The 22,062-nt window shown below is 37.6% G+C and overlaps 1 protein-coding gene across 1 annotated transcript in view; it reads left to right on the plus strand.

The window, feature by feature from the left end:
• LOC117325528 (TBC1 domain family member 2B-like) overlaps positions 1 to 16,727 on the plus strand; it is a gene marked incomplete in the record, with an annotated part of 30,179 nt that extends 13,452 nt beyond the window's left edge. Inside the window, 12 exon segments of the mRNA XM_033881815.1 lie at positions 137 to 243; positions 1,158 to 1,243; positions 1,559 to 1,664; positions 2,071 to 2,197; positions 2,463 to 2,608; positions 5,594 to 5,702; positions 8,078 to 8,209; positions 8,648 to 8,785; positions 9,432 to 9,608; positions 11,908 to 12,042; positions 12,337 to 12,414; positions 13,549 to 16,727. Coding sequence (XP_033737706.1) covers positions 137 to 243; positions 1,158 to 1,243; positions 1,559 to 1,664; positions 2,071 to 2,197; positions 2,463 to 2,608; positions 5,594 to 5,702; positions 8,078 to 8,209; positions 8,648 to 8,785; positions 9,432 to 9,608; positions 11,908 to 12,042; positions 12,337 to 12,414; positions 13,549 to 13,644 — 1,437 coding nt within the window.
• Positions 16,728 to 22,062: the final 5,335 nt, after the last annotated feature.

A 22,062-nucleotide genomic window follows, 5' to 3' on the forward strand; every position in this document is an offset into this window, starting at 1 on the left:
TTATTGATTAGATGAATTATGATGACATGCATACACTGACAGTGATAAATCTATTGTAGATAAAGACCTATTTGATCACTTTTAATTTTAAGTGATAATACATGACACTAAAAGTGATAAACTTTGTTTATAACAGGACATGTGTGCAGCATACGAAACCCAGAACATGTTCCTTACCAACGAGATATTGGAGTTGACCGATCTCCGGCAACATGACGAAGAAAATGGCAAGGCTCTGATGATGTATGTTTCACATGATCTATGAACAATTACAATTTTCTTACACCCAAAGCAGAGATAACTCATAACTAGTTGCACATCAATATTGCAAAGGCCAAGATAGACAATAAACAACTGCACCTCATAATAACAAAGGCCAAGATAGACAATAAACAACTGCACCTCATAATAACTAAGGCCAAGATAGTCCATAAACTATTATCACACCTTGTAATCACCAAGGCCAAGACGATTTTGAATTTAGATAAAAGAATTCAAACTTGTCTATACAGAAATTTTAATTGTAATGAAACCTACCCTGTCCTCATATGATCCTGGCTTTTAGGAGGATGTTAATCCCATACAAACCAAACGTTATAAGACCTTTAGCCACGTTGATAAGAAACATTGATCTCAGAGTTGTACCACCACATGTTTTAGGGATGAGGATACTTATATATTTGATAGATATTCTAGACTTTGTGTTTATAGCCATCATGTCTCACAGTCATCGTGCACCATCTGCCATGCATAAACTTTTCATATTTTAAACTTTTTCTCAAGTTTCACCTGTGGGATCCAGCTCTAACTTGCCAGTAATGATCCTGAGATGGTTCTGACCAAGCGTTGTTATTTTTCAAGTCAGTCTAAAGTTGAAGATGGCTGCCGTTTTCAAAAAACACATTTCGAATTTCTTTTCATAACCCCAGCCCCCCCATTGGGGTTCAGCTCAAACTTGAATTAAATCAAACTTGCCTTAAATGATCTTGAGATAGCCCTGACCAATTGTTATTTTTCTAGTTGGTCAGAAATCCAAGATGGCAGCCAAGGCAAACATACAGTATTGCACAATTGTTCTTGGTACTACTAAACTACTGTTGAGTATGTACATGTATACTATGATGACTATTAAAGCCCATGGGCCTCTCGTATTTCAGGAGCTATGCACAAATGGAGGCAAAGTTTTACCAAACTCACAGCAAATATCTTATTTTACTGAAGGAGGTTAAACAGCCAGTCAGAGGTAGGTAACATATAGTCCATGGTATACGATTATTTTCACTAAGATATCCTGGGATTGATTCCTTGGTGTCAAAAGGTGTGGAGTCACCTGGTCAGCTACATGGGTTATCTCCATATACTCTGGTATCCTTCTACTTTCTCATCATTTTATCTGGCATTTTATTGGTCAAATAATAATTAATATGATTATATAACTTTATACCATTTGTAAATTTCTCATTATATTTGAATGTCAACACCTGCCATAAAGAAAATGTACAAAAGACAATCATGTTTCTTAATGCTTAAACTGATGTTAATAATATTTTATCATTAGGTGGACAGGATGAGGAGTTTCGTTCTCAAGAGATGGTCACACAACTTCTCTCCGACGCTCTGGACCTAGACGATAATGAAGACATGGACTATCTGTTCACCTCTAGGTAGGTACTGAATTTAAATTTAGATAAGATACTGAATTGTTTTAAAATCTTTATCCTGTAATAAGCCCAGCATGGCAATTCTAACTCAATGTTGGGGATGACTTATTGCAGGACAAAGTACATTTGATAAAATGTTATCATTTTACTGAACTGCAATAGACATAGGTGGGCTTATTTTCAGGTATGAGAATAAACGATGTAAGTGAATAGGGTTCAGGTATAAATAGATATTTATAAGAAAGCAATGATCCTGTTCAAAGTAAGAGTCTATATTTAAAATGTATGTCAATTGCATTGCCCTTGAGTGATTTCATCATCTGTGGAAACAGGCTTCATATGACTTTTTTCTTCTCGAGGAAAAAAAACCCTGCGCAAATTACATTTTTGTAAAACTATAATTTTATAGCGGACAGGAGTATGATCGATATGGCTTCCTAAAAAAGTTTGGAGGGGATGAGGAAGATGATGACCCCCTCATTGCCAAAGCAACCCAGTTGGAGAGGAAATCTGAGGAGCTGTCCACAAAAATCAAGGTTTGCCAGTATATCTGATATTTAGCCAGCCATCATCAGATGGTGGGCTAATCAAATCGCTGTTCGTGAATGAAAAATAATTTTTTTTAGACAAAATTTTCGGTGCTGATGTTATAGACTTAATGACTTTATAACAGCTGACACAATGATATCTTATAGTTTTGTGAAACACAATTGATATATGTAGTACATAAATAATTTGTCAGTATTTTACTGTGAATTGTGAGATAACTGTCAGAGGAGAATATCACTATTGTTACTGTAGGAAGCTGATGAAGTGCAGTCACATTTGGTAAAGTGGGACAACTTTATGGTTGGTCAGACTGGAAAACCCCTTGTCCGGTCAGCTGAACTGAAGGGACTGGTACGGATGGGAATTCCTCATGAGCACAGGAGTCATATCTGGAAAGGGTCAGTGATGTCTATTTTGTGATGTTTTTTTCCCTTAAATTTAAGATTAGGTTTTCCAGTTGCAGCTCAGAAATGCAGGCATTCACTAGTTTATATATAGTCAACATTCTTGTCTGTCAAGACTTGATTTAGAGAGTATATTAGAATTCACAAAGATGTATAAAATTTCTATTTGACATAGTGATATGCTGTGAGGTTTAGAAGTGATATCACTGGCCCTCCACCTCTGGGTTGCCAGTTCGAAACCTACGTGGAGCAGTTACCTGGTACTGACCGTAGGCCGGTGGTTTTTCTCCGGGTACTCCAGCTTTCCTCGTCCTCCAAAACTAGGCACGTCCTTAAATGACCCTGGCTGTTAATAGGACGTTAAACCATATTAACCAAACCAAAATGTGATATCTGGGATGAAAAGGTCAAGGTCATTATGTTATTAGGCATATAATGGACATACATAAACTTTCAAAAATAGTGTTGATTTTGGAGGACGTTTATTAATAGCATTTCAAAATTCAAGATGGTGGTCAGTCAAGGCAACTGTCCTTTGAGATATAAGCCTATATAACGCCAGTATGGCAAAATTAACTTCCATTGGTCAGATATATTTTGAATGAGAAAGAAAACTTGTTTTGTATTTACCCATATAAATGTTGTATTTATATCAAGAAATTACAAAGGAGGCTCACTTAAATTGCTTTGATTTGATTCCCTCATTTCTAAATTTGTAAGCCCAGGTAATTATATATAATTGTAAATCTGTCAATACTACCCTGTCACAGTATCCCAAAACACCAAGTCTCTCTGTAGATCATAATACCTCCATCATGTAGTGCATTTGGGAGATTTTTTAGCCCACCATCATCAGATGGTGGGCTATTCAAATCGCCCTGCGTCCGTGGTCCGTCGTCCGTCCGTCCGTCCCTCCGTCCGTAAACAATGCTTGTTATCGCTAATCCTCAGAAAGTACTGAAGGGATCTTTCTCAAATTTCATATGTAGGCTCCCCTTGGTGCCTAGTTATGCATATTGCATTTTGAGACCAATCGGAAAACAACATGGCCGACAGGCCGCCATCTTGGATATTGACAATTGAAGTTTGTTATCGCTATTTCTCAGAAAGTACTGAAGGGATCTTTCTCAAATTTCATATGTAGGTTCCCCTTGGTGCCTAGGTATGCATATTGCATTTTGAGACCTATTGGAAAACAACATGGCCGACAGGCAGCCATCTTGGATTTTGACAATTGAAGTTTGTTATCGCTATTTCTCAGAAAGTACTGAAGGGATCTTTCTCAAATTTCATATGTAGGTTCCCCTTGGTGCCTAGTTATGCATATTGCATTTTGAGACCAATCGGAAAACAACATGGCCGACAAGCAGCCATCTTGGATTTTGACAATTGAAGTTTGTTATCGCTATTTCTCAGAAAGCACTGAGGGGATCTTTCTCAAATTTCATATGTAGGCTCCTCTTGGTGCCTAGTTATGCATATTGCATTTTGAGACCAATCAGAAAACAACATTGCCGACAGGCAGCCATCTTGGATTTTGACAATTGAAGTTTGTTATCGCTATTTCTCAGAAAGAACTGAAGGAAACTTTCTCAAATTTCATATGTAGGTTCCCCTTGGTGCCTATTTATGCATATTGCATTTTGAGACCAATCGGAGAACAATATGGCCGACAGGCAGCTATCTTGGATTTTGACAATTGAAGTTTGTTATCGCTATTTCTCAGAAAGTACTGAAGGGATCTTTCTGAAATTTCATATGTAGGTTCCCCTCGGTGCCTAGTTATGCATATTGCATTTTGTGACTAATCGAAAAAACAACATGGCCGACAGGCAACCATCTTGTATTTTGACAATTGAAGTTTGTTATCGCTATTTCTCAGAAACTTATGAAGGGATCTTTCTGAAATTTCATATGTAGGTTTCCCTTGGTGCCTAGTTATGCATATTGCATTTTGAGACTAATCGGAAAACAACATGGCCGACAGGCAGCCATCTTGGATTTTGACAATTGAAGTTTGTTATCGCTATTTCTCAGAAAGTACTGATGGGATCTTTCTCAAATTTCATATGTAGGCTCCTCTTGGTGCCTTGTTATGCATACTGCATTTTGAGACCAATCGGAAAACAACATGGCCGACAGGCAGCCATCTTGGATTTTGACAATTGAAGTTTGTTATCGCTTTTTCTCAGAAACTTATGAAGGGATCTTTCTGAAATTTCATATGTAGGTTTCTCTCTGTGCCTAGTTATGCATATTGCATTTTGAGACCAATCGGAAAACAACATGGCCGAGAGGCAGCCATCTTGGATTTTAACAATTGAAGTTTTTTATCGCTATTTTTCAGAAAGTAATGAAGGGATCTTTCTGAAATTTCATATGTTGCTTTCCCTCAGTGCGTAGTTATGCATATTGCATTTTGAGACTAATCGGAAAACAAAATGGCCGACAGGTAGCCATCTTGGATTATGACAATTGAAGTTTGTTATCGCTATTTCTCAGAAACTTATGAAGGGATCTTTCTGAAATTTCATATGTAGGTATCCCTCAGTGCCTTTAGTTATGCATATTGCATTTTGAGACTAATCGGAAAATAACATTGCCGACAGGCAGCCATCTTGTATTTTGACAATTGAAGTTTGTTATCGCTATTTCTCAGAAACTTATGAAGGGATCTTTCTGAAATTTCATGTGTAGGTTTCCCTCGGTGCCTATCGCTAAATCTTCAATTTTATATATAGGTTCCCCTTGTTTGAAAAGTACTAGAGGGCTCTTTCTGAATTTACACAGATTAGTAAGACTTAGAGGAAGGGAAAAGTAGAGAAAAGATCAATCTGACATGGAACCTATAAAGATCATTCAATGGTGGGCGCCAAGATCCCTCTGGGATCTCTTGTTCTTCTTCTTCAAAATAATCTAATTTCTCTTTCACTAAGGCTACTGATTGAGGTATAAGAGGTTGTATGTATATATTTGTAGGTGTGTGAACTTCTATGTGAGTGCCGACAGAGACAAATTGGGCCCACACTACTACAAGAGTCTAATGACGCGTTCAGGTGACACCCCTCATAATCCTGCCGCCAAACAGGTAATTACTTACATTGTGCCTTACCCCACCCCTAAAACAAGGTAGGGGAGGGTATCATGGCTATCTGTGGAGGGGAGCCTTACCCCACCCCCAAAACAAGGTAGGGGAGGGTATCCTGGCTATCTGTGGAGGGGAGCCTTACCCCACCCCCAAAACAAGGTAGGGGAGGGTATCCCGGCTATCTGTGGAGGGGAGCCTTACCCCACCCCCATAACAAGGTAGAGGAGGGTATCCTGGCTATCTGTGGAGGGGAGCCTTACCCCACCCCCAAAACAAGGTAGAGGAGGGTATCCTGGCTATCTGTGGAGGGGAGCCTTACCCCACCCCCATAACAAGGTAGAGGAGGGTATCCTGGCTATCTGTGGAGGGGAGCCTTACCCCACCCCCATAACAAGGTAGGGGAGGGTATCCTGGCTATCTGTGGAGGGGAGCCTTACCCAACCCCAAAACAGGTAGGGGAGGGTATCCTGGCTATCTGTGGAGGGGAGCCTTACCCCACCCCTAAAACAAGGTATGGGAGGGTATCCTGGCTATCTGTGGAGGGGAGCCTTACCCCACCCCTAAAACAAGGTATGGGAGGGTATCCTGGCTATCTGTGGAGGGGAGCCTTACCCAACCCCTAAAACAAGGTAGGGGAGGGTATCCTGGCTATCTGTGGAGGGGAGCCTTACCCCTACCCCCAAAACAAGGTAGGGGAGGGTATCCTGGCTATCTGTGGAGGGGAGCCTTACCCCACCCCAAAAACAAGGTAGGGGAGGGTATCCAGGCTATCTGTGGAGGGGAGCCTTACCCCACCCCCAAAACAAGGTAGGGGAGGGTATCCTGGCTATCTGTGGAGGGGAGCCTTACCCCCACCCCCAAAACAAGGTAGGGGAGGGTATCCTGGCTATCTGTGGAGGGGAGCCTTACCCCACCCCCAAAACAAGGTAGGGGGTATCCAGGTTATCTGTGGAGGGGAGCCTTACCCCACCCCCAAAACAAGGTAGGGGAGGGTATCCTGGCTATCTGTGGAGGGGAGCCTTACCCCACCCCCAAAACAAGGTAGGGAGGGTATCCTGGCTATCTGTGGAGGGGAGCCTTACCCCACCCCTAAAACAAGGTAGGGGAGGGTATCCTGGCTATCTGTGGAGGGGAGCCTTACCCCACCCCTAAAACAAGGTAGGGAGGGTATCCTGGCTATCTGTGGAGGGGAGCCTTACCCCACCCCCAAAACAAGGTAGGGGAGGGTATCCTGGCTATCTGTGGAGGGGAGCCTTACCCCACCCCCAAAACAAGGTAGGGGAGGGTATCCTGGCTATCTGTGGAGGGGAGCCTTACCCCACCCCTAAAACAAGGTAGTGAAGGGTATCCTGGCTATCTGTGGAGGGGAGCCTTACCCCACCCCCAAAACAAGGTAGGGGAGGGTATCCTGGCTATCTGTGGAGGGGAGCCTTACCCCACCCCCAAAACAAGGTAGGAGAGGGGAGCCTTACCCCACCCCTAAAACAAGGTAGGGGAGGGTATCATGGTTATCTGTGGAGGGGAGCCTTACCCCACCCCTAAAACAAGGTAGGGAAGGGTATCCTGGCTATCTGTGGAGGGGAGCCTTACCCCACCCCCAAAACAAGGTAGGGGAGGGTATCCTGGCTATCTGTGGAGGGGAGCCTCACCACACCCCCAAAACAAGGTAGGGGAGGGTATCCCGTTTGTATGTTCACTCACTGCTAAAGTATTGTTATAATGGAACCAAAGTTACAGTATTTCCTTATAATTCTATGAAGGATCATGATGATATCCATCACTAGGTATAGTAGATGGTATTATGTTTTTTGTCACCTGCGTCTGGCCATCACACTCTGTTATCACAACTCTTATGATCAGAATTGCTCACAGATTTTGATAAAACTTCACATACTGTACATATGGAAGTGGCGAATATGACCTTCATCGTTAAAAACTGTTGTCAAATATTATTTTGCTTTCGTATTAATTGCCATCATGATTGTATTTATTGACAAATCAGAACTTCGCTGGTATGCTTGCATTGAGCTTAATCTACACAAGTTCAGATGTCTGTGTTAATGGTCATTGATTCTGTAGAATATCACCAAATCTTCACTGGTATGTTTGTGTTAGATAAGGCCATCTGGTGTAAACTTATAAACCAGATATATTACCGGGGTAGATGTTATTTGATAAAATCAGCATACAGAAATGACAGCTTCCTACTTTTCTCAGTCGGAAAATAGATGTAGATACTTCAACAGGCTGGGGATGTTGTGAACCTTTGCTCACTTTTCCAGTTCCTTTTAGAGCACCAACAAATTAATATGAATTCGTAGACTCCTAGAATTTTCCTTTTGTTAACTTCATTTTGTGTTTTTACTATTTCAAAGATTGAACTGGATCTGTTGAGAACCCTTCCCAACAACAAGTATTATGAGAGTTCAGATTCTGACGGTGTTACCAAGCTTCGACGTATATTGGTGGCGTATAGCCTCCACAACCCTGTCATTGGATACTGCCAGGTATATAGTGACTAGTGCTGTGTCTGTTATAGCTACCCATTGGTACAGCATTTGTCCATTTCAATCACTTTTTAAGAAATCTTACTTTCATGTTTATCAGCAAACCTATCATTTTCTGACTGCCTGATTTAATAGGACCTAAATTGTATTAATAATACCATTTAGATTGATAACAAATCAATAATATATTTGTACATTATCATGAATGTAGTCTTTGCTATGCTTTGTCATAGCAACAAGATGCAGATATTCCAGATAAACAGAGATGTTCCACATATTAATTAAATTATGAAATCAGATTAAGTACGTATACACCACAGAATTATGAATTGTGTCTGTACCCCACAACACAGTAAAACCGGTCTCATCTGGTCCTCTAGTATTCTGACCAAAACTTAATTTGTCTATTGACCTTGGAAATATCTGTATTTGTGGCAGGGACTGAACAGACTGGCAGCCATTGGCTTACTCTTCCTGGAGGAGGAGGAAGCCTTCTGGTTAATAGTGGCCATTGTGGAGCACATCATGCCAAAGGACTACTACAGTAAAACTCTGATAGCGGCTCAAGCTGACCAGGTAAGTTACCAAAGCTTATTGTGACCGGTCAGTCTGACCAGGTAAGTTACCAAAGCTGATTGTGACCGGTCAGTCTGACCAGGTAAATTACCAAAGCTGATTGTGACCGGTCAGTCTGACCAGGTAAGTTACCAAAGCTGATTGTGACCGGTCAGTCTGACCAGGTAAGTGACCAAAGACAGTCTGACCAGGTAAGTGACCAAAGCTTATTTTGACCGGTCAGTCTGACAAGGTTTGTGACCAAAACTTGTTGTGACCGGTCAGTCTGACCAGGGTAGTGACCAAAGCCTGTTGGTACAGGTCAGTCTGACCAGGTTAGTGACCAAAACTTGTTGTGACCAATCAGTCTGACCAGGTCCTTCTAGTGGTAAGGTGAAAAAGTACACAAAACACAATGTGCTTTTGAATTGTTTAAAGGGATCTAAATGCTTTAAGGATGTTTGTTTTTAAGTGTTATATTCATCCTATAACAAGCCCTGTATTTCACGTAATCAAAACATGTATTTGAGGTAGGAGAATTAATCTACAGGAAAGTAATCAATCTTTATTTTGCAAATAACTTCAATGGTCATGGAAGTTTCTTATAATAAGATAAAACATGTGATTTTTCTTAAAGATTAAATTTGATATATAATTTTGTGTACAGCGAGTGTTGAAGGACATGGTCCACGACAAGTTGCCAAGCCTGTACGCACACTTTGAGGCCCACAGTGTTGATTTGTCACTCTTCACCTTCAACTGGTTCCTCACCATCTTTGTAGACAACATACCGCCGGAGACATTCCTCCGAGTCTGGGATGCCTACCTGTATGAAGGGAGTAAGGTATGTCATCATTCACTGAGCATAGGACAATGTATGGAATTGGGAATGTTTTGTCAGATTCTCAATTACTGATTGGAAGGGGGTAAAACTTGTTATAGATGTTTTGGTAAATGGATATTTTTACTTTGAAACTTTAAAAACCATTTCTATTGAAATTTGATGTGAAGATACCAATTCCAATGAAATTTTTTGTGAACATTCCATGGTAGAGGGGAGCTATGTGTGTACAATGTAATTTGTATATTTTTGTCTTGTGAAATGTAACACCTGAAACAGGTCACAGAACCACATAAATGTATACCTATATAAAAGACTGATGATGAACAGACATATATGATACAGTAGCTTGTTTTAGATACACTTATACTGACGGAAAGTTTCTCTCATTAATACAACATTACAGATGTATTTTATGGCCATATGCAATAGAATTAGACACATTGATGTGTATGTCTTTGCAGTATAACCTACTGGAAGTTTAAACTAAAATAAAGCTGGATGTTTGATTGAAAGTTCATTTCAAAGATTAAATCTTTTTAGCTCACCTGGACCGAAGGTCCGGTGAGCTTATGCCATGGCGCAGCGTCCGTCGTCCGTCCGTCGTCCGTCGTCCGTCGTCCGTCCGTCCGTCCGTCAACATTTGCTTCAAATCGCTACTAGTCATAAAGTTCTTATTGGATTTTGACCAAATTTGGCCAGAAACATCCTTGGCAGAATGGGAACAGATTTTGCATAAATGGTGGCTCTGACCCCCGAGGGGCCAAAGGGGCGGGGCCAAATATGGGAAATAGAGGTAATTCCTCTAAATCTCTACTTGTCATAAAGTTATGAATGGATTTGAACCCAATTTGGTCAGAAACATCCTTGGGGGAAGGGGAAAAGATTTTGCATAAATGGTGGCTCTGACCCTCGAGGGGCCAAAGGGGCGGGGCCCAATAGGGGAAATAGAGGTAATTCCTTTAAATCGCTACTTGTCATAAAGTTATGAATGGATTTCAACCCAATTTGGTCAGAAACATCCTTGGGGGAAGGGGAACAGATTTTGCATAAATGGTGGCTCTGACCCTCGAGGGGCCAAAGGGGCGGGGCCCAATAGGGGAAATAGAGGTAATTCCTTTAAATCGCTACTAGTCATAAAGTTATGAATGGATTTGAACCCAATTTGGTCAGAAACCTCCTTGGGGGAAGGGGAAAAGATTTTGCATAAATGGTGGCTCTGACTCCCGAGGGGCCAAAGGGGCGGGGCCCAATAGGGGAAATAGAGGTAATTCCTTTAAATCGCTACTTGTCATAAAGTTATGAATGGATTTCAACCCAATTTGGTCAGAAACATCCTTGGGGGAAGGGGAACAGATTTTGTATAAATGGTGATTCTGACCCCCGAGGGGCCAAAGGGGCGGGGCCAAATATGGGAAATAGAGGTAATTCCTCTAAATCTCTACTTGTCATAAAGTTATGAATGGATTTGAACCCAATTTGGTCAGAAACATCCTTGGGGGAAGGGGAAAAGATTTTGCATAAATGGTGGCTCTGACCCCCGAGGGGCCAAAGGGGCGGGGCCCAATAGGGGAAATTAAGATAATTCCTTTAAATCGCTACTTGTCATAAAGTTATGAATGGATTTCAACCCAATTTGGTCAGAAACATCCTTGGGGGAAGGGGAAGAGATTTTGCATAAATGGTGGCTCTGACCCCCGAGGGGCCAAAGGGGCGGGGCCCAATAGGGGTAATAAAGGTAATTCCTTTAAATCACTACTAGTCATAAAGTTATGAATGGATTTGAACCCAATTTGGTCAGAAACATCCTTGGGGGAAGGGGAACAGATTTTGCATAAATGGTGATTCTGACCCCCCGAGGGGCCAAAGGGGCGGGGCCAGATATGGGAAATAGAGGTAATTCCTCTAAATCTCTACTAGTCATAAAGTTATGAATGGATTTGAACCCAATTTGGTCAGAAACATCCTTGGGGGAAGGGGGAAAAGATTTTGCATAAATGGTGGCTCTGACCCCCGAGGGGCCAAAGGGGCGGGGCCCAATAGGGGAAATTAAGGTAATTCCTTTAAATCGCTACTTGTCATAAAGTTATGAATGGATTTGAACCCAAGATATCTTATCAGACCTTAGAGAGTCTGGACTTCATTAATCTTTAAAGCAGTTGGGATTCCCACACTATAACCATATATAGCATTGTTAGAATTTTACAAATAAAACAACTTGAATATGAACATTATTTCAACATTTGGTCTAATCCAACCAGGTGAGCGATACAGGCCCCATGGGCCTCTTGTTCCACTTTAGATGCTGTTTCGTTTTGCTGTGGCTTTTTTCAAAATGGCAGAGGAGGATATCTTACAGCAGAATAGCGCATTGGGGGTAAACCACTATATGAGAGTCATAGGGGAGAAGATGACTAATGTCCGCAAAATTTCACAGGTAATGATATTAGATATAAGGGCCTAGCAGTGCAGTTTTCATATTTGTCAGTTCATTAATTCAATAATTTTGTATATAATGGTATTGTGATATGTAAAACCTGCAACATATACTGGACTGGTAATGCAAACAGTGATTTATATCATTAACAAACTTGCAAGTGATTTTAATCTTACAAGCTTTCAATTGAATTAGAACTGTAATTTTACTAACATTGAATCAGAATCTTTAATTTACAAGCTTTGAATCAGAACTGTTATCATGATAACCAGCCGTTTTGTTCTTACCTTACAGTTTGCCTTTAACTGGATCAATCCTTTCCCAATGAGAAGTATTTCTACCAAACGGCAATTTTACCTCCAACAACTTAGGGTAAGTCGTGACACTCGTCCTTAGTTAGGGTAAGTCCTGACACCCGTCCTTAGTCAGGTTAACTCCTGACACCCGTCCTTAGTCAGGGTAAGTCCTGACACTCTTTCTTAGTCAGGGTAAGTCCTGACACTCGTCCTTAATCAGGGTAAGTCCTGACACTCGTCCTTAGTCAGGTTAAGTCCTGACAACCGTCCTAAATCATGGTAAATCCTGACACCTGTCCTGACACTCATCCTTAATTAGGGTAAATCCTGACACTCATCCTTAGTCAGGGTAAGTCTTACACTCGACCTTTGTCAGGGAAAATCCTGACACCAATAACCAAGAGACACAGGGTCATGATACTGGGCTAATGGCATGCTGGGATGAAAGGCTACAATTTTTTTTACAAATCAATGACCTTGACCTACTTTCAAGGTCACAGGGGTAAAATGTCTTAAAATATTTAAACAACATTTTCTTGGTAACCAAGAGGCCCAAAGCTATGATATTATGCCAGTTGCATGCTGTGATGAAGGGCTAAAAAGTATGTTCAAAGACCTTGACTTACTTTAAAGGTCACAGGGGTAAAATTGTCTAAAAATGTTTTCAATGAATTCTAAATAACAAGAAGGTAACAGCCTGAAAAGTTTGTTCAGTTGACTGCCTTGACCTGCCTTCAATGTGTTAAATCCTTGATTTAAAACAAAAACATCAACTATCTGTATGTATTTCAGAACTCAGGTGATCATTAAGGCACACAGGTCTCTTGGTTTAAGATAAGGTCTTTGAAATTTATTTAAAATGGCAGCCATTGATGAAAACATGTTTTGCTATGTCTGTTTTATGTCTATGTAATGAAGAAAAAATGAAGAGATACTCTGGTAATCCCTTACTTAAAGTAGATCAACAGGGTGGGTTTATAACCAGACATCTCTATACACCTGTAAGAACATGGGTATGTTTATGGCTACGCATGTTCTTAAGGATGAGAATAATGAAATCATGCCCTCTGATATCGTCAGTAAAACAAAACCTAGGTGGAGTCATGTAGGTGGTAAACCAGTAACTAGCCACCTTAACTTAATGAACAATAATATGAGTATGCTAATAGGAAATGGTCTCTTTAATAATTTTTGATTATGTTTGCTGCAGGGAGAACTTGCAGAATTGGACCGAATTAGAGATGACCTGAGAAGTCAACGAGCCACATCAGATTGTAGAGAGTTCTTCAGTGATGATGAGTTATAGCATACACCACAACTGGAAAACTGGAACTGGTATCCAAAATGGATTCAAATATAGACAATTAGATATCCACATGAATTAGATATCAACTTGTCCTAGTGAATTAGATATCAATATGTCCTACTGAATTAGATATCAACATGTCCTACTGAATTAGATATCAACTTGTCCTAGTGAATTAGATATCAACATGTCCTAGTGAATTAGATACCAACATGAATTAGATATCAATATGTCCTAGTGATTTAGATATCAACATGTCCTAGTGAATCAGATATCAATATGTCCTACTGAATTAGATATCAATATGTCCTAGTGATTTAGATATCAACATGAATTAGATATCAACATGTCCTAGTGAATTAGATATCAACATTGAATTAGATATCCACATTGAATTAGATATCAACATGTCCTACTGAATTAGATATCAACATGAATTAGATATCAACATGTCCTAGTGAATTAGATATCAACATGTCCTAGTGAATCAGATATCAACATGTCCTGCTGAATTAGATATCAACATGAATTAGATATCAACATGAATTAGATAGCAATACATCCTAGTGAATTAGATATCAACAAATCAACAAAGCATGGGAAACATCTAATACGATGTTCTTTTCCACTTGTTATTTCAGCTTATAAAAGTATACGTTGATGGTTTGGAGCTTGTCCACCAGATAAGGGAGGTTTAGAAATGTACATCATGTTTAACAAATCATCTTCAAAACAGACTTGGTTTGTGGCTAGGCTAGCTAACATCATGAAAATCATGGTGTTAAGATTGGTTGAAAATAGACAGGATATGGACTTGGTGACTGTTTGTATCTAAGCATTATTTTACGGTGTTGTAAACAATAAATTCCATATAATGTATATTAAGATTATATATTATAAACATATAATGTATATTAAGATTATATATTATGAACATACACCAAAGTATTTTCTAAATTTGTCTCATAGAATTTTATATCCAATTTAAGCATTCCGTATTGAACTTTGAGCATTATGTGTGTACATTGCATATTGTCATTTAGATTTAAGTCACCATGATGATCATTACTGTAAGAATACCTATTCAAGTTTAAAAACTATGTATTTGAACTGTTTTGAAAACAAGATACCATAAAATCTTGAAAATAAGCTGGTCTTCAACACTAATAAAATAAGACATACATTTCGAGAAAAGTTTCTTGAAAATTAGCTGTTAAATTTGACAAAGTGAAAAGTGTATGATGCAACAATCACATGTCAGTCATTTGTGATTTTGTGATATAAATACTTTCTAATTAGAATTTACTTTCATTACAGAAACTTTATTTATTCAGCTTGCAGTTTTGAATAATAGGAGGCAACTGAAAAAAAAAGAAAGGAATAATTGGAAATGCTTTGAAAATATGTCTAAAAAATAAGTCTTGAAATCCTAACAGAAAAAAGAACGGCTTATTTTAAAGATTTAAGGGTTTGTACAGGAACTGTGATTATCTCTGTTGTATGCAATTTATGAACAACTCTAACATTAACATCCAATTCCACTTTACTCATTCCATTTTGCCTCTTCCTCCATGTAAGTGTCACCCTTGATTAGTGGTTGAATTCAATTTCAAGACACCGGTATATCTACTACCTCACTAATACACTAATTCAGTCAAGAGACCTACTGGGATGAAGGGCTACCAAGTTTGTACAAATGAATGATATTGACCTAGCTCCTTTCTAGGTCAAAAGTGCTCAGATGTCTTCTTCTCAAGATCCCTGAGGTCTAAGGTCATGACATTAGTTGATTAGCATACTGTGATGAATGGCTACAATGTTTGTTCCAAGAACAAATCTCGATCATCTACTGTCAAGGTCATCAGGGTGAGATGTGTTAAAAGGGATAGTTGATTAGCATACTGTGATGAATGGCTACAATGTTTGTTCCAAGAACAAATCTTGATCATCTACTGTCAAGGTCATCAGGGTAAGATGTGTTAAAAGGGATAGTTGATTAGCATACTGTGATGAATGGCTACAATGTTTGTTCCAAGAACAAATCTTGATCATCTACTATCAAGGTCATCAGGGTGAGATGTGTCAAAAGGGAAACATCATCTACCAGTATACTTCAGAACTGAGGTGCCCAATAAGACCCATGGGCCTCTTATTAAAACATATTTTTGGTATTTTAAAAGAGAAATATTTCTTTTTATGATTCTCGTTTGAAATAAATTTATACTAATATTTAACACAGTAGATTTTTTTAATCCAATTCATCTTTCTTTAGTAACATAATTGATCATGATGATAGTTATTTTTTATTTAATTGTAATGTTTTAGATTTTATTATTTGTTACTTTTATTTATTGAAATTAAACACTGATAACTACTTTGAAGTTATTAGCTGATGCATAATTCTGCTATCTGATTTTATCAAAAGTGTGCAATATTTATCTCCCTTGAATTTGAAACATGGTTCTATTTACAGGTTTTACTGTATTCTGTGATTTATTTGAACAGAATGCTGAAAAATAACTCATATTTCCATTTTCTATTTGATTTTGATGGCTGATTATATTTTTTACCTTTTTTTGATAATAAGTTTTGTGCTTCAATAGATGGAACAGACTAATATATATTTACCGGGGTTCACTGGAATACATTTACCAGGGTTCACTGGAATACATTTACCAGGATTCACTAGGGTACATTTACCAGGACATTGGGGTACATTTACCAGGGTTCACTGGAATACATTTACCAGTGTTCACTGGAATACATTTACCAGGATTCACTAGGGTACATTTACCAGGGTTCACTGGAATACATTAACCAGGGTTCACTGGAATACATTTACCAGGGTTCACTGGAGTACATTTACCGGGGTTCACTGGAATACATTTACCGGGGTTCACTGGAGTACATTTACCAGGGTTCACTAGGGTACATTTCTAGGGTTCACTGTAATACATTTACCAGGGTTCACTGGAATACATTTACCAGGGTTCACTAGGGTACATTTCTAGGGTTCACTGGAATACATTTACCAGGGTTCACTGGAGTACATTTACCAGGGTTCACTAGGGTACATTTCTAGGGTAGCACACCACAGTAAGACAGCCTGGCCATGGGCAATTTTTTTGTTAAGCAAATAACTCCTGTATTATGATATGTATAAAAAATGAAAAAATAAATGTACACTATAATTGGTATATCCAGTATGAAGTAGTACATACAGGCTTCACATTTATTAAAACAAAAATCAATAAATTGGTTCCGGATTTTAAATATCCGGATTTTCCGAACGTGTGTTTACACAGGAAATTTAGTTTTGCCTACAGCGCAAAATGGAAGCCCACAGAAAAGGTAAGATAGCGGAAAAACTTAATTTACAACATATGTCCAAACAAGATTAATTCTGTCTTTGGGATAGAGATATTTAATTTTAAATAGGTTTCAGAAAAAAAATTGTGTAGAGAATTGTGCCATTTTGGGTCAAATATCATAATATTTTGCAATTTTTGAGAATTTTTTAAGCTGTTACCATGGTATTCACAGCTCTAAAAATCACAGAAAATAACAGTTTACTTATCCTTCAGAGCTCTATTAAAATTGGAAATGTTGTACAGATTTCAAATATATATACTTTATTAGAGGTTATATGTAAGGTTAACTGGCAATGTTTACATATCTAAAGCATGTGCCATATTTTTCAGAATTTGGCATTTTTACTGTACACTGCTACCTTATAAGGGCTGAAAAATGTTATTTTTTGGAAATTGTGCTTAATTATGCTTGATTAAGCTTCATTTTAGTTCATTATTGCTCAAAAATGCATAAAAACAATTTAAAACTTGTTTATTATCTGGCTTGTCATATTAGAGGAATCAAGGGAGGTAACTCGCATATTTACCCATTTTAAGGGTGGGTTAATTAAGCATAATGTTAATGAGTCAGTGTAAATTGAAAAGATATTCTATGTTTTATAACAAACCCAAAATAACTTATTGGGTATCTAACAAACCATATAGACTGAATTCTGGTTTGTTTTACCTGATTTATTACCTGTATCCATGGAAACTATTACAGTAAGTGTTATTTTTTGAAATATTTGGTGAAACCATTATTTTCAATTTATTTATACATTGGTAAGCATGTAATTTCAATTGATGGAGTGTACGGTTGATACAATATTGTCAATTATTGTCACTTCCTTCGGTAAAGCAGAAAAAATAGCATTTTCCGCATAAAATGGGATCAGCGGACACTTTCATATGATCATTGGTACATATCTGAATTACCGGGGTGGAAACAGATGATTGTGATGTCATAGGCATGACATTTTGAAATCTTGGATGTCATGTCATGATTTATCAGTTAGAATATTGCATGTGTTGCTAAGCTCAGGTTTGGAAAGGAATTTGGTTATTTATTATGACACCATTGAGTATTTATGACGTCATAGATACCATCTGATGACGTCATAGTTACTGATGAAGTCATGGTAACTATGACGTCATATTACAAGGCTAAATTTGATAGTTGTATAGTATTTTTTGCTTGATTACATGCACAGAGACTCAAAGTACCACATTCAACTCAAAACACAACTTTATTCAAGAGATATACAGAATTATGGGAGTTTTCATCTTTAAAATTACCTCCCCTTATTACTGGATTGGGAGAAAAAGTTGTCAAAATACACCTCTCAGGGAAATCAGCAATACTCGGTGACTATTAAAGATACACAGTAACCCGATATGTCATTTTGTTCGTCGGAACATATTCTAGACATTCATGGGGTTTTTAGTAAAATTAGAATTAACAAAAGTGATGTATAAGGTAGCACACCACAGTAAGACAGCCTGGCCATGGGCAATTTTTTTGTTAAGCAAATAACTCCTGTATTATGATATGTATAAAAAATGAAAAAATAAATGTACACTATAATTGGTATATCCAGTATGAAGTAGTACATACAGGCTTCACATTTATTAAAACAAAAATCAATAAATTGGTTCCGGATTTTAAATATCCGGATTTTCCGAACGTGTGTTTACACAGGAAATTTAGTTTTGCCTACAGCGCAAAATGGAAGCCCACAGAAAAGGTAAGATAGCGGAAAAACTTAATTTACAACATATGTCCAAACAAGATTAATTCTGTCTTTGGGATAGAGATATTTAATTTTAAATAGGTTTCAGAAAAAAAATTGTGTAGAGAATTGTGCCATTTTGGGTCAAATATCATAATATTTTGCAATTTTTGAGAATTTTTTAAGCTGTTACCATGGTATTCACAGCTCTAAAAATCACGGAAAATATCAGTTTACTTATCCTTCAGAGCTCTATTAAAATTGCAAATGTTGTACAGATTTCAAATATATATACTTTATTAGAGGTTATATGTAAGGTTAACTGGCAATGTTTACATATCTAAAGCATGTGCCATATTTTTCAGAATTTGGCATTTTTACTGTACACTGCTACCTAGGGTTCACTGGAATACATTTACCAGGGTTCACTGGAATACATTTACTAGGGTAACATAATTTTCCACTGTATATTTACAAGGGTACACATACAGACCAGTTTATTTATCATGGTTATTTAATACTCGATTATAGATCATCCAATTATGATAATATATATTATTTGTTCTTTGTCATTAAATAAAAGACAAAACAAAACAGAAGAATGAAATACAGTTTTGTACTTTCTTATTTACAAGAATTTACTGATAACTCTGTTTTGTTGATATTTAAGTGTTAGAAATTTTCCATATGTGATAATGTATACATCCAATGCAAGAATCATTAATATTTATAACTATGATGAAACTTATCTTATTGCATCAAGCTTGCTCAATAGTGCTAAACATTATGACTGAGAACTTACATTTATATAGCGAAGGGAGGTAATATATTCTGTACATTTACAGATAAGTTGTACATTTTTGTTACTAAAGTGTTATCATGATGTGATTTGTGACTTTAAATGTACATAAATTGCCCATTATCAAATTAGAATAAACTGGTTTTTGTTTTTTGGGTGTTTAACGGCCTCACAAAAGCCAGGATCATACATGAGGATAGAAGAATGAATTCCAATTGGCTATACAATTAAGTGTCATACAACACAATCCAACAAAACTTAATTAGCAAATTTGTAATTATCTTGATGTTTTCAGTGTAAAATTGCTAAAGAATAAGATTATCATTAAAATATGTACTTCAACAGTTACAGTATATGTGTGTGAATTTTTAACATTGTGCGATAAGTTGTGAGATTAGTGAGTTTGAAGAATAATTATATTGAAGGCATGCATGCAGTAAATGAATGTTCATGTCTGTACAAAGAATGGTTGTATGTTTGTTATAAATGAATATCTTCACCAGTTAATGAGGTACAATGAATGGTTGTATGTTTGTTATAAATGAATATCTTCATTAGTTAATGAGGTATACTTATGAGTGCTGATTAATTAAATGATTACAATGTACATGTATTTTATATGTTTATATTTATGTGATTGTGAGAATGTTGAGACCAGAACTCTGCTATATGGCCATATTAACAAATGCCATGTATACACATGGATTCTTCTGTTTTTTTAAGCTCATCTGCCCGAAGGGCAAGTGACCTTAATTATGCCCTTGTGCAGTTTCTGTCATCTGACCATCCAGTGTCAACTTTTCAGTTTTAACCAAGAGGCCCAGAGACCTGATAATGGGCATATAGTATACTTGAGTGAAGGGCTACCAAGTTTGTTCCAATGAATGACCTTGACCTACATTTAATATCAAAGGGGTCAATAGGACAAGATCTTTAACATTTTCTTAGTAACCTAGAGACCAGATATTGGGCTTGTAGCTCAAATATGCTAAATCTATATATTGATAACAAAATTACTGCAAGCTAAATGAAGGATTGTATTTGGAGAAGTAAATGGCCAGAATTATTGCAATCTAGTCCAGTAAATTTTCAATGGTGTGAAAAAAGATATTAAAAGTTTCATGATCCAAAGGAAGCATCACGTATGAGTTTTACCTGATGGTTGACCATCTTAAAACTCTGTTAGCTCACCTGGCATTAAGGGCTGGTGAGCTTAAGGCGTTGCAGCATCTTTCATCTGTCTGTCAAATTTTCTTAAAAATCACAATAGATCATAATTGACTCAGTGTGTTTTGACCAGGTCTAAAGGATCCTTGGGTGAGGTACTTTCTCCCACCACACCTAGGGGACTCGGGGCAGTGACCCTATTAGGGGGAAAACAGCAAATTCTTTAATATCCTTCATATTCTGTAGAAATACAAGAATTTTGTCTGAAGTATCCATGTTTGAAGGGAAACCAATTATTGGGAAACACTAAATTCTTTGAATGCTTTTTTTTCTGTGGAAATATAGGGTGCTTTGCCAGTCACTCTCCAGGTGAATCAGGCCCATCTGGGCCTTTTGTTTTCTGTAAATAAAAATATTAATTGGCCTTAATGTTTTCTACAAACTCAAATACAATATGTTCTAAATTCCATGTTTATTTTTATATGAAAATCATATGGAAAGCTGTTGTTGTATGTTACAATAACATACAAGATATTTATGAAATATTTGTTATATCTGTGATTAAATTGTAATCCAATAAACAAGCTTAGATCTTTGATCGTTGTTTTTTCCTTTGATGATATAGAGCAGAGGGTATTGCCTCAAGGACCCAAAACCAGAGGGGATCTTGCATGGTGCCAACCAGTGACATTATTATTGGTTCATGGTAAAATTGGTCTTTTCTCTTCCTTTCTCTTTTCCTCACATTAACCCCTTGACAAAAGAAATTACTGTACTTTAGTTCTTCGTCAATATTTAACATATACAACTAGTGACAAAGAAGATATCAAAAATGATCTATTGGAAAATTCAATAATTTCTCAGAAATCGGAGATAACAAATTTCACTTGTCAAATTCATCGATGGCCACCTCTAACCCATTTTGTTTTCCAATTTGTCTCAAAAAATTGAACATGCACAAGGGACCACATGTGAGAGTAAAGGAAGATCCATACTTCCTGAAAAACAGGGTCAACAAACAAAGTGTCCGAATTCAAAACGGCTGTCTGCCATTTTGTTTTCCCCATTAGTCTCAAAATTCCACGCACATAACTAGGGACCAAAGGGAACATACAGGTACACATGAAATTCCAGAAAGATTCAAGTACTTTCTTAGAAATAGTGGTAACATGTAAACTTCAAAATACAAAATGGCTACCTGTAGGCCATTTTATTTTCTGATCAGTGTCAATATTTACATGCATAACTAGTAGGGACCAAGGGGAACCTACACATAAAACTTAAGCAAGAGCAACAACAAGGATTTTTGTAAGAATGGGTGGACTTCTTACTACAAATGAAGGGCAATTTAAATTGCTTACCATCATCTAAT

Source organism: Pecten maximus, chromosome 4, assembly GCF_902652985.1.
Source record: "Pecten maximus chromosome 4, xPecMax1.1, whole genome shotgun sequence".
Taxonomy (NCBI): domain Eukaryota; kingdom Metazoa; phylum Mollusca; class Bivalvia; order Pectinida; family Pectinidae; genus Pecten; species Pecten maximus.